This window comes from Nansenia antarctica, assembly GCF_963989245.1.
Source record: "Nansenia antarctica genome assembly, chromosome: 5".
NCBI classification, from domain to species: Eukaryota; Metazoa; Chordata; class Actinopteri; order Argentiniformes; family Microstomatidae; genus Nansenia; species Nansenia antarctica.
Window position 1 is genome coordinate 47,077,873 of NC_137690.1, and position 13,355 is coordinate 47,091,227.

Sequence of the window (13,355 nt, forward strand, 5' to 3'; positions counted from 1 at the left end):
GGAGCTGGACGACCTGCCCAACGACGCCCCCCAAGCCCTGCGAGGTGAGACGCATCACATACACATACCAGGGTTCCCACGGGTCCTTGAAATCCTTGAAAGTTTGTGAATTTGAAAAAGAAAAAATCAAGGTCTTAAAAGTTTTTGAAAATAGACATGTGTCATTGAAGTGCTCTCTCTCTCTCTTTTTGTGTACATTTCACACATGTACACAAACTCACAAAAGTATAAAAACAAAACGCTCGTAAAACACAGCAAAAATATGCTCACTCGTAATGCCGCTTCTCTCTTCAAATCTCCTCAGCTCTCCATGAGCGTCGTGCTTTGAATTACCGTAATATATGGGTATGTATGTACATATGGGTAGATATATGGGTAGAAAGCGCAGTTTCTCTGCTTTCAGGACCCGTTGGATTTCTTTCGATTGCACATATAGTTTAGGAATTCCGGTATATTCCAACGCTCACCGATTTGAATCGTCTCATATTTGTATTGATAATTAACTGTCTTGGGATGCATTATTACATCCCTAATATACACACATACGTGCGGTATACACACACACACACATATACATGCACGCAAATAGTACAGTATGCACATGCACACACATAGTATTCACACACGCACACACACGCACATACACACACGTACAGTATATACACACACACACACACACAGTGTTTCTCTACCTAACGTCGCTCTCTCCTATCCTCAGACATGATGGACAACAAAGACACCAAATAAGGTCACGGCCTGGCCTGGCCTGGCCCTGTCGTCATGGAAACGTGTGTGGGAGACTTTTGACATTTGCCCTCTGACCCTGAAGACAGACAGACGTCTTCCTGTACTGTGCTTATTGGTTCTGTACGTCTCTGCAACATTTCTGGATTATGCTCTCTGGGGTCTTTGCCATTTGCCCCCCCACCCCCCCACCCCACCCTAACCCCCCACCCCACGTGGTCCTCTCCCTTAACCTCGAATCGTCATGTTCATCACAGACATTCATAAGCGGTCTATTTACCTGCAACGATGCAGGTGTCATCAAACTGTACACCGGGGGCCTCATTCATAGAACGTGCTTAGATCGTGCTTTGATCTTACCCGTGTCATACGTAGAAAACCACGTCAACGTAGTGATTTATACAATTTCAACGTGAGTCAATTTGATCGTGGAAACGATCGTAGCTCGACGTCGAGTATTCAACTTGCTTACGCACATTACCTACTGGTTATGCGGAGTTATTACAGGCATGTGAGCCGCACTGCCTAGTGTAATTCATGCAAGTGGCTCGTAATAAAATGAACGATGTTGTTATCAGCCGAGAAAATGAGTTTAATTCAAGATTTAAAAGGAACTGATGATTGTATTTCAGTCTTCCTTTATATCCCTCCGTAGCTGTCTATCTCCCCTTCAACATGCCTAGTGCGTTCCACAACGGACCTTGCCCGGCCAAGCTCTAAATTATACTGGATTTTCTCCGGTGTCTGGGAGTGAGCAGCCATATAAGAATAAGACCACCTGATAAGAATAAGACCATTATATTATTACAGTATAAGCAGCACTCGAGTTGAGGGGGGATGGCATCCCCCCTGAAATAAAAACAGTCAAAATCGCCCCCCTCTTTCCATACTTAATGTCATTTTATCAATGAAAGTGGTATTACTGCTATTTCAAGGTGCGAGGGGGCACGCACACATGCAATGACAGTTACTGACACTGAAGTTGCTAAAATTGTCCTCTTATGATAAAATCCACCACCTCCCCTGATTTTCTTTTACAACTTGAGTAGAGTATAAGCATGTGCCTGGTTAGTTGTCATGATCAAACGTTACAAATGCAACTTACCGAGAAGCCACCCTACTCTGCCCTCTCCCACTTCCAGACGAACGCCTACCCTATATTATAACACTTGTCTTAATTCAGCCGCTATAATTCAGCCTCTATCACAGGGCGTTAATACAAACGTCATTCACCTGCATTCATTTTTACCTGCGTTGGTATTTATAGAAGGAAGCACGTACGCAACTTTAAACCATCTCAGCCCGTTTTATAAATAAGGCTTACGTCCGTTTAGAAAACTGTGCTTACGTGAAAGTCAAAGATGACGTTCAAGTACTTTTTTATGAATGAGGCCCCAGGTTACCCCGGGCCCTGAGGTAAAGAGGGTGGGGTTGTTAGAGTTACCCCGGTCCCTGAGGTAAAGAGGGTGGGGTTGTTAGAGTTACCCCGGTCCCTGAGGTAAAGAGGGTGGGGTTATTAGCTAATCATGTGTAGCTTGTTACAGGCACAATGCTACAATGTGTCTGAACTGCAAAAAAAAAAAAGAGCCTATTTCTCAATATTTTTATATTTCGTTGATTTGTTTTATATTTTGTGCTTTTGTGCAAACATGGGCATTTCCACATGCTTACTATTGAAATGGACCAACTGCACAATCATGGTAGCTAGAGGTTTTCTACTGTACTGACAGTAAAACTGTATTTTTTTAAATGATTGTTTTTCACATTTTGTACAGTTGTTTGTTTTGTTTAAATGTGGTCTGCTTGACAATGTAGCTTATGAAACTGAAATAGGCTTCATTCCTTTGACTGGAAAGCACACGCACAATCTGAAACACACACACACACACACACACACACACACACACACATACATATACACACACACACACGCACGCACGCACACACACACACACACACACACGCACACACGCACACACGCACACACACACACACACACACACTTGAAAATAACCAAAAACTTCCAGACTCAGCTAGTAGCAAAAAAATCTGTCATTTCCCAAACCCCCTCTGATTGGGTGAGTGCACTACCTTTACTCAGACCCAGGGAGGCTTGGGAGAGTAAGAATGATGACCTGTGGGAAGAAGAGGATTATGTAAAGCATGTACAGTATATTGGGCATTTGATGTCGTCCTCAAGTGTGAAGGAACGTTTACGTTGGGAGTAATGATCCTCCCTGTCTGGGGAATTCCACTATGAACATTCCACTATGAACATTCCACTATGAACATTCCACTATGAATATTCCACTATGAATATTCCACTATGAACATTCCACTACTTTCATGATGCACTTGTGTGACGTTAAACTCTCAGGTACGGCCTTTTCTCAGGGCTCTGGGTATCATGTTTAACATTGCAAATCTTTGACTGAATAAAATACTTTTTAAAAAAGATGTCTGTTGTTGTTTGTTGCACAAAGATAGTTTCAAAAATGATATTGAATGAAAGAAAAAATCCGCTTTGAACCATGAACTGATATTTCCCTGATACTCCATATGATTATCGTATGAAATTAAACACAGAATTAGTCACTCAGTAATATTGCAATAAATAATTTATTATAAATATACCAATAAATAACATCACAAACACTTTCCACAAAATCAAATAAATATCAAATAAATAAATAAAATAAGAAATAAATCAAAATCCCTAAATAAAGGACTACATATATAGATAAATACATAGATAGACAATAAATAGATTAACCAACATGATCTACATTCATTAGCTTTACATGCCGGTCAGTCAGCTCTAACTGAGCCACTGCACTTTAGTCAACTGATCTGACTGTTGTTTGTCTCCACACTAACAACTCTTCACAACCTGAAAGCCCAAGCCTTTCCCCAAAAGCCCACTTTGTGGAACAATAAAGTTAATCTTGAATCTTGAGATGTCTAGTAGAGAACATAGAACCAGCATAGAACCTAGAACATAGAACCAGCATAGAACCTAGAACATAGAACCAGCGTTCAAGGTAGTGCACGACTTGGCTGAGGTGAATTATTGATGACAAAGTAGTTGATGATGATGATGATGATGATGATGATGATGGTCATTGATGTAGATTGTGTTTGGAAATTATGACAGTGATGATGATGAGGATGATGGCGCTGATGAAGATGATGAAGGCCTACTTCTTGTGGTCTCCTGAGGCGATGTAGCTGACGGCTCTGTTGATGGTTATGAGCCGGGTGTGGAAGTCCTTCAGGACCTTACACAGGCGCAACCGGGCATCGAAGGGGTTTTCTGACCACTGGGGGGCGCCGTTCTGCAAGACGAAAGGGATATATAAATAAAACACACCTAAGAGCATGACTTGAAGATGGATGTTCTCTCTAGCTTTTTTTTTTTTGGGGGGGGGGGGCAGCTTTGAAAAAAATATAATTTTAGTTCTATTTTATAGCAGTCGTTGCATAATTTCTAGTCCCTTTTCCCTGACGCAAGCCTCCCCCCTCTCTCTCTCTTTCTCTCTCTCTCTCAGCATTTCTGAAGTCGTCTAACTCTTACCTGTGTTTGAGCGTTGCTTTGTGTTGATGAGAGGGGACAAGTCTGTTCAGAACAAAGAACAATTTGTCAAAAGAGATTACAAAATGAATTAAATCAATGACAACATTACTGCCACACGCACACACACTCTCTCTCACACATATGTGTGTACACACACACACACACACACACACACTCTCTCTCACATACGCGTGTACACACACACACACACTCTCTCTCACATACGTGTGTACACACACACAGACACACACACACACACACTCTCTCTCACATACGTGTGTACACACACAAACACACACACACACACACACACACACACACACACACACACACACACACACACACACACACACCTGTAGATCCTGGGTCATCTTTAGGACAGTAGTGAGTGGTGACGTGAGATTGACGTCTGGGTAATTTTCCTGGTAGCTCTTCAGCTGGGTGCTGTAGTGTTCCAGGTCGGTGTGTATGTTCCCCAGACACTCGCTCTGTACGAGAGGGACCACAATGGTGTTGGATCACTGAACAAACCGGAAACCGGAGGAAGAACATTGTCCATAGTCTCCATAAAGTCTTAGCGACTTATCCTAAAGTAGGCCTATATAAAAAGCGTATATTGTATTAGGACGGTTACCTCGCTGAAAGTGGTGTTTCGCCGACCCGAGCATGTTGAGTCCTGTGGAGATGCAGAAATGTAATTACTGTTGATCCTTTCAAGAGCACATTTGACACGGAATATTGACGTATAGGCTATAGTGTCGAGAATTAGACTATGCCTGTTACCTGCCCCGACACCTCCGTATTTGGCATGCAGGCTGAAACGGTCTTAGTCCTGGTGTTCAACTCCGAGGTCTCCAGGTCCAAGCAATTAAAACCCTTCAACAGCACTTTCTAAAGGGATTGACGAAATACATGAAATTAGTGGATAATAATATGTAAGGAGCAAACTTTGAGAGAGAGAAAGAAAGAAAGAGAGTTGTCGCAATCCAAGGTTATTATAAACTCGGTACTAACGTCCTCCAGGAGCTTGCCGACGTGTCTCAGGAGGTTCTCCCACGTCTCGGTGTTCAGGTTGGGCTTCGGGCACACCGGGGTCCCCGTGGAGAGGCTGGCGGACAGGGCTAGCAGCAGCGCACAGCTGGCGAAGTCTGCAAGTGGAGAAAAACATAATAATAAGAATAATATTATTAATAATAACAACAATAATAACAACAATAATAACAACAACAATAATAATAATGATAATGATAATAATTATAATGATAATAAGAAGAACTATAATAATAGTATTATTAATAATAATAATAATATCAAGAATATCAAGAATAATAACAATAATAATAGTAATAATAATAATAATAATACTCATCATCATCACTCTCTAACTCAAACTACCAATAGATCACAATCTATCAGATATATTTTAAAACAACCACCAAAAAAAGCTTTTTCAGAACAGAAATCATGTTTTTGCATCAATCGCCTTATAATCGACAATGAAGATCAACATTAATGAAGTATGCATGTAAAATAAGAACACTCGGCTACTCTAAAGTATCGAAAAAGCATGACAGCTACTGTACAGTTGAATAATACTCACATAAATTGAAGTTTGGCTGCATTCTGATATCTCTTGACTGTGTTCTGATATTCTGACTGTAGATCAGTAAACCGATAGGTGTGTGTGTGTGTGTGTGTGTGTGTGTGTGTGTGTGTGTGTGTGTGTGTGCGTGTGTCATATCTCCGGTATCTGATGGTGCTTATATTATGCCTGACCGGGAGTTCCCTTCCTCGTGTGAGTGTTTTGAAGTATGAAACTGAAATGAACCACAAAAGACGCGTTTCGATTTGGCCGAGAGCCAAGTCAACACAAATCTCTGACACAACAAGAAACTCATTCACCATTCTCTCTCACCTTTTCTTTTCGCAGGAGAGGAGTAGCGATCTAATGCCACCGGGAGTTCCCTGGTCACTCTCCATCATATGCAGTCAATGATTCCTTTGAAGTTGTTTGAGTGTGAAGTTTTTAACACTTCTGGGCAAAACCTTAATATTCAGTCAGATATGACTAAAGTTAGCGTTCCAATGAATCAACTACTAAACAACACACTAATATAGTCCAGTGGAGAAATATCTAGATATTTTCTATGCACATGGGGGGTGCCCACGTTGATTTAAGATATATTTATGAGAGTGCTGCTTATGGGGACGGGGGCGGGGGACGGAGGGGACGGGGTGGGGGGGGCATGACTTCCTCTCTTGCGCTTGAAGTTACGACTACTACTATGAAGGGTGCAATTTCTTTGAAATGTCATGGCCATTTTAACGGTAAGATAAGAGGGGGGGGGGGGGGGGCACTAGCTCAGGAGGTAGAGCCGGCGTCTAATGATCGCAAGGTCGGCAATTTAGCGGTCTATTCCAACATTTGACTGACAAGTTGATTGCATGACAATAAAACAATTAAAACATAAATAATTAAAAGATGCAATGCTACATAATCCAGCAGGAGTTTCAAATAGCCTACAGCTAAATAGCCTATAGGTTGTTAATAGTATGTAGTATGGTTAGTATGTATACTTTTAGTAAAGTAGGCAGGTACCAGGTGCCAAAGTACAAGCAGCACTCAAGTTGAGGGGGGATGAGAGGGGATGGCATCCCCCCTGAAATAAAAACAGTCAAAATCTTCCCCCTTCTAAAACTGCCATCCCCTTTCCATCCCTTATGTCATTTTATCAATGAACGTGGTATTAAAAAATGGACCTCTGCATTTGACCCTAACTATGTAAGAGCAGTGGTGGTAGCCCGGGGACCGACTCCAATTCTGAGGTGCCTTGGTCAAGAGCAATGACAGGAGTATCTGACACCTAACATCCATAAACATCCATGTTGTTTTATGCTTTAATAATAATCAAAAAGGTACACAGTTGGTCTCCCACCCTCTGCGCTGTCATCAGCACAAATTGTTGATAAAATCCACCATCCCCGCTGATTTCTTTTTACAACTTGAGTACTTTGGGTACAAGGTACATTCATGCTATGTATTATGTGTATTATATGTATCTATATGTATTATTCTGAATTGAATCAGTTCAGCACTGTTTGCTTTTGCAATTTGGATCCCTACCGTGTGACTCAACAGAGACTGGAATTTCGCAATAAACGAACATGTGTAGCCTACGTGTCTCTGAAAAAACTGCACCAAACCACAACGTATGAAACAAAGTTTATTTTTTATCTTACATATCTGTACATAAACATTTCTTCCCTCAAATAAAGATTTTCAATACAATAGGATGAAAATGATATTAACACACTTATTCATTTAAAATGACTCGTGTCAGAAAATCAACATTCACAAAATGTTGAAGAGCGATTAGAGTGAACGTATTACCAAAAACTAGTACTCCACTACAAGGCAGGCATGTATCCTTTCCACTCTTTAAGCACCTTCAAATAAACATTTCTTCTCAGTTGAAAACTACCATTTGTGCAGAATAAAAAGAGGTTGACTTTGAAATACTTTAAAATTACCGTCCAACTTAAAAATGGTCTGAAGAAGTTAGTTTTCATAGTTTTATACAATGTTGTTTCTTTTTTTTTTTTCTCTCTCTCTCTCATAACTGACTTTTCTATTCATTTCTCACTATTATTTTATTTATTTTTCTCCACTCCATTTTTGTATTTGACAGTTATAATTTAGTGGTGAATGTAGAAAGTTAAAAATAAACAATAGCAAAGCAAGGCCGATCACTGCACAGGAAGCTGGGGGACAGTATCCATGACAACACACAATCAAGTTTCCTCTTCTCCCAGAAAGCAGGAAGTGCTCCTCCGTCCTTAACGCAGGGAACACCACAGAAGCAAATGAAAGGGTGGCCTTCCTCTGTGCTGCTGCTGCCACCGTGGGGGGGGGGGCAGCGAGAGACATGGATCGGGGTCAGGACTGGGTCGGTCGGGGCATGGGGAGGAGGGGGGGAGTGGCGGGTGGGAGGGCTGAGTTTGGTTCGGGCAGGGCGGAGTGGTGGTGCGGGACGTCTCATTTGGACGGGGTCTTCTCCGCCATGTGTTTCTGCTGGCTCTCGGCGTGCCTCGTGGGAAAAACAAGAGTTAACATCAGGAGGCTCTGAACAGAGAATACACAGTGGCAGGACACCTGAGTACTGTGACTGCTCCAAAACTAAGGAAATCCTCGACTATGTCCAGACTCAGTGAGCACAGCCTCGCTGCAGAGAGAGGCCGCCACAGGCAGACCTGGCTCCCCAGACAAGACAGACTGTGTCACACCCACTGCACACAAAATGAGGTGGAAACAGAGCTGCACTTTTTTTTAACTACCTGCCAACTGTACAAAGACATCAGAGACACATACAAATGACAAAAAAAAACTGCCATATCTGCTGGGTGAAGTAGAACAACAATGTGCAAACACAGCAGCAAGATTTGTGAGCTGTTGTGACAGTAAAATTACGTACAATGGGGGGGGGGAGAGAAGGGGGAGAGAGTGAGAGAAAAATAGAGAAAGATAGAGGGGGAGAAAGAGAGAGACAGTGTTTCTCTCTCCTTCTGACAGAAGGGCAATTCAAGGAGTGCACCCAACACCTGCATACGTCTCAGCTACCGGAGTCAAACAGCTCTCTGTCAAGGCTAACGTTTTTCACACCGACAGAATTCCCCAACCATTCCCTCTAACTGTAATCTAACGGTACCTGAGGTCATCGTAAACTTTCCCATTCGTTCCCAATCTAGCTTTTCCACGTAAAGTTCTCACTTCTCACTGCGTTGTCTGTAGGAGCGTCTGTCATGCAGACATGACTCAACTCAGTTTGTCAGAACGCTTCTCTGAGGGAACGATGATAGAACATAACAGCAACGGAAAAGAAGTGGAGAGAGAGAGAGGGAGAGAGAGAGAGAGAGAGAGAGAGGGAGAGAGAGAGGGGGAGAGAGAGAGGGGGAAAGAGAGAGAGAGAGGGAGAGAGAGGGAGAGAGAGAGGGAGAGAGAGAGAGAGAGGAGAGAGAGAGAGAGAGAGAGAGACAAGGCCACACACATCCTGTAAGATTACTGATACTAACCACTCAACTGGGAAGACACACACACACACACACACACCTGGTGAGGTCCTCTATGTCCACCAGCATGGCGTCCTGCTCCATGTGCAGCTCATCCCGGATCAGCAGCAGCTGCACCAGCTCCTCATTCAGACCTGGAGGACCACATCGTCATGGCAACGTCACAACATCGTCATGTCAACGTCACAACATCGTCATGGCAACGTCACAACATCGTCATGGCAACGTCACAACAACGTCACGGCAACGTCACAGCGACGTCATGGCAACGTCACAACATCGTCATGGCAACGTCACAACCACGTCACGGCAACGTCACAACAACGTCACGGCAACGTCACAACATCGCCATGGCAACGTCACAACAACGTCATGGCAACGTCACGGCAATGTCACAGCGACGTCATGGCAACGTCACAACAATGTCAACAAGCAGACGGCGGACATTTTCTCAGACATGCGACAGAAAAGCTTTGCCGTCCTGTGAGGAGACGTGTTGTTTCTCCTGGGGGGTTTCTGAGCTTCTGTTTGAGGTGTGTGTATGCGTGTATGAGAGGGATTATTATCCTGCTGCTCAGTTCAGCTCTCATACACACCACACTCTAAAAGTACCATCCTACCCAGGTCCCCCAACGCAGAGCACAGCGGGAAACTGGGAAAAAGTCTCCAGTGTGTGTGTGTGTGTGAGAGTGTGTGTGAGTGTGTGTGTGTGCGTCTGTGTGCATCTGTGTCTGGGCGTGCGTCTGTGCGCCTCTGTGTGTGTGCGTGCGTCTGCATGTGTCTGTGTGTGTGTGTGTGTGTGTGTGTGTGTGTGTGGCTCACTCTCTATCTGGGAGTGCAGGTCGTTGACGATGACGTGCAGCTGCCCCAGCATCATGTCCCTCAGGTCGGCCGGCTTCAGGCTGCGCTTCATCAGACACTCACTGATGTGGGGCATGTGGGGCAGCTGTGGAGACACACACACACACACACACACAAGGCAGCAGTTAGAAACACACATAAACACGGTCAGCGGTTAGTCAGCAAATTGAGTAGGAATAAAAGAATGAATCATTATGGCACTTCAGACGGGTGTACTACCCAATCTCTCCAGCAGGGGTCAGCATAGCAACTCCATAGTCACACAGCCATCGACTTGAGAGATCTTGGATGGGCACAGGGGTGTGTGTGTGTGTGTGTGTACCATATATATATTTTCAAAGCAAATAAGCCCCCTCTATCTACTTGCGTCGACTTGCAAACCGCTGGCGGGCAGATTTCTTGGTACCCTGGCAACACATTATGGCTGGCTGAAATATGATTGGATAAAAGCTCTAACAGCCCTCCAAATGGCTGGAAGCAGCGACAACCAAGAGGAAAGCTATGAAATGAAGAGAATAGACTATGGGGAATTATTTAATACATATTTCTGGGAAAAATATATCAAAATTAAATTGATATTCTGAGGTTGTTTAGGCCAGCAGAGAAGGCCTTGCTGGCCCTGACGGCCCACCACTGATAGAAACCAGTCCATGACATTCTTACTATCCTCCTTTTTCTGTGTTTTTTAATGCTGTATGTAAAGCACTTTGAATTGCCCCTGTTGTATGAAATACTGTGCTGTACAAATCAACTGGCCTTGCCTTCTTTATGTCACCTGCCTGGCGGGCGAACAATTGCGCTGATGATGTCACACGTGTTTCCCTGCATTATTTTAATTTTCTCTTCCTCTTTCACACTCCCTCCCTTCCTTTCTTTCTCTCTCGCTCCTCCCCTCCTCCCCTCCTACAACTCTCTCTCTCTCTCTCTGAGCTGTAATAGGCTGCTTTGACATTTCATCAGTGAATCACAAAGCATCATGGGATTTCCTCAGACTCACTTCTCTTACGTTTACCGAATTCCTACCCTCCTACGCTACCTAGAACCCTCACTTTCTCTCTCTCTCTCTCTGTCTCTCTTTTTTTTCTCTATCACTCTCTCTCTTTTTTTTGCCTCTCCCTCTCTCTCTCTCTCCATCTCACATTCTCTCCCTCCCTTCTTTTCTCTTTCCCTTTCTCTCTCTCTCTCTTTCCCTTTCTCTCTCTCTCTCTCTCTCTCTCTCTCTCTCTCTCTCTCTCAGTGTCTTCTGGTGCCCTTCTGGTGGTGAGTGTGTCAGTATGCGTGGGCATCAGTATCTCTCTTCCCAGGCCGCAGTTTCTCGCTCCACTTTCACTTTCACCTTGCTGCCGCTGCGCCTGTGCCTGCTGTGCCTGTTTCCCCTCTGTCATGTGTCACAGTTTCAGTTTGAAAAGTGACCTCGGAAGTGAGTGACAGAGAGAGAGAGAGAGAGAGAGAGAGAGAGAGAGCGGGCAATGAGAGGTGAGAGGATTTCCCAAAAGAGAGTGAGAGAGGAAGGTGTTTGTGCGTGTCTGTCTGTGTGTGTGTGTGTAAAAAAATAAAAAAATAAAAAAATAATTCTTAGTAATTCTGCCTGGTCCTAGCATAGATTACTTTTTCTTATGACGACTGATGTATAGATGATTCACTTACTTTAGACAAATGTACTTGTCACTTTGGACAAAGGCGTCCACTAAATGTGAGAGAGAGAGAGAGAGAGAGAAAGAAATAGAATGTATATGGTTGCGTGTGTGCGTATGCCTGTAAGTGCGTGTGTGTGTGTCTGTGTCTCCACACGTGTGTGAGTGACCTAGAGAGAGAGAGAGAGAGAGAGAGAGATGAAACAGGAGATGGGGCCACCGTGAGTGAAAGTTACAGTAACAACAAGGCTTGGAGTTTCCTCAGCGGTGACTAGCCAGGTTCCTCTCCTCTGTTTCTGAGGTAAATCGCTGTTTGAAAAACAAACTATGTCATCATACCAGAATTCTCTCAAATGTAGTCATCCAAATCATTATGATGTCGATATGAATATGATATGAACATCAGGGGAATCACTCAGAATGTTGTGTTCTTTGGAAGGCGTTTGGAACGAAAAACGTGGTCACCCGATGCATTCTGGGTGCATGACAACCACATCTCCTACACACACACGCGCGTGCACGCACACACACACATGCACACACACACACGCATGCACGCACACGCTCGCTCGCACGCACGCACGCACGCACACACACACACACACACACACACACACACACACACACACACACACACACACACAAAGGCTAATGCTAGCTGTGTCCTATGATCCAGTGTGTGGCAGAGCAGGGCCTGTGTTCAGATCTGACTCTCATCTCTTCTGACTCCCAATGCATTCTGGGATATGAATTATAGATGGCTCCCAGCTTCGACGCCCCCTCTTTACTGAATAAGTAAAGCGCTTGGCCAGGTGGACATAGGTGTTTGTGTGTGTGTGTATGTGTGTGTGTGTGTGTGTCTGTGTGTGTGTGTGTGAGCATGTAACTGTGTGAGTGTGTGTGTGTGTATGTGTGTCTGTCTGTGTTTGTGAGGGTGTAACTGTGTGAGCGTGTGTGTGTGTGTCTGAGCGTGTGTGTGTATGTGTATGTGTCTGTGTGAGTAAGCGTGTAACCGTGTGAGCGTGTGTGTGTGTCTGAGTGTGTGAGCGTGTGTGTGTGTGTGTGTTTGTGTGTGTATGTCTGAGTGTGTGTGTGCGTGCGTGTGTGTTTGTGTGTGTGTGCGTGCGACCGTGCGTGTGTGTTTGTGTGTGTGTGCGTGCGTGTGTGTTTGTGTGTGTGTGTGTGTGTGTGTGTGTGTGTGTGTACAGTATATGGGTGATGGGGGCACTGAGGCAGACAAGAATGTTGAAATAATGATGAACATGGCTGCTAAGGAGGAGAGGAGAGGAGAGGAGGAGGGGAGGAGAGGAGGAGGGGAGGAGAGGAGGAGAGGAGGGGAGAGGAGAGGAGGAGAGGAGAAGAGGAGGGGGGAGAGGGGGAGAGGAGTCTGTGTCTGTGTGGCATCATCACATTTTTTTAAAGAAGGATATCGTGGCTGGTTTGCATTGAACAGATGGAGACAGTTTCATGATTAT

At 44.2% G+C, this 13,355-nt stretch overlaps 2 protein-coding genes across 2 annotated transcripts in view; both read right to left on the reverse strand.

The window, feature by feature from the left end:
* Positions 1-3,941: 3,941 nt before the first annotated feature.
* il12a (interleukin 12a) lies at positions 3,942-5,940 on the reverse strand (the record flags this gene model as incomplete). The annotated part of the gene is made up of 5 exons (XM_080531652.1): positions 3,942-4,079; positions 4,672-4,806; positions 5,102-5,209; positions 5,333-5,466; positions 5,919-5,940. The coding sequence occupies 5 exons, from the start codon at positions 5,938-5,940 to the stop codon at positions 3,942-3,944; spliced, it is 537 nt and encodes a 178-aa protein (XP_080387778.1).
* Positions 5,941-8,354: 2,414 nt separating this feature from the next.
* Positions 8,355-13,355, reverse strand: part of schip1 (schwannomin interacting protein 1) — a gene marked incomplete at its 3' end in the record, with an annotated part of 48,366 nt that continues 43,365 nt past the window's right edge. The window contains exons 4-6 of the mRNA XM_080532637.1: positions 10,208-10,331; positions 9,426-9,519; positions 8,355-8,406 (exon numbers count right to left, since the gene is read on the reverse strand). Of these exons, the coding sequence (XP_080388763.1) occupies positions 8,355-8,406; positions 9,426-9,519; positions 10,208-10,331 (270 nt within the window). The remainder of the gene's footprint in view (positions 8,407-9,425; positions 9,520-10,207; positions 10,332-13,355) is intronic.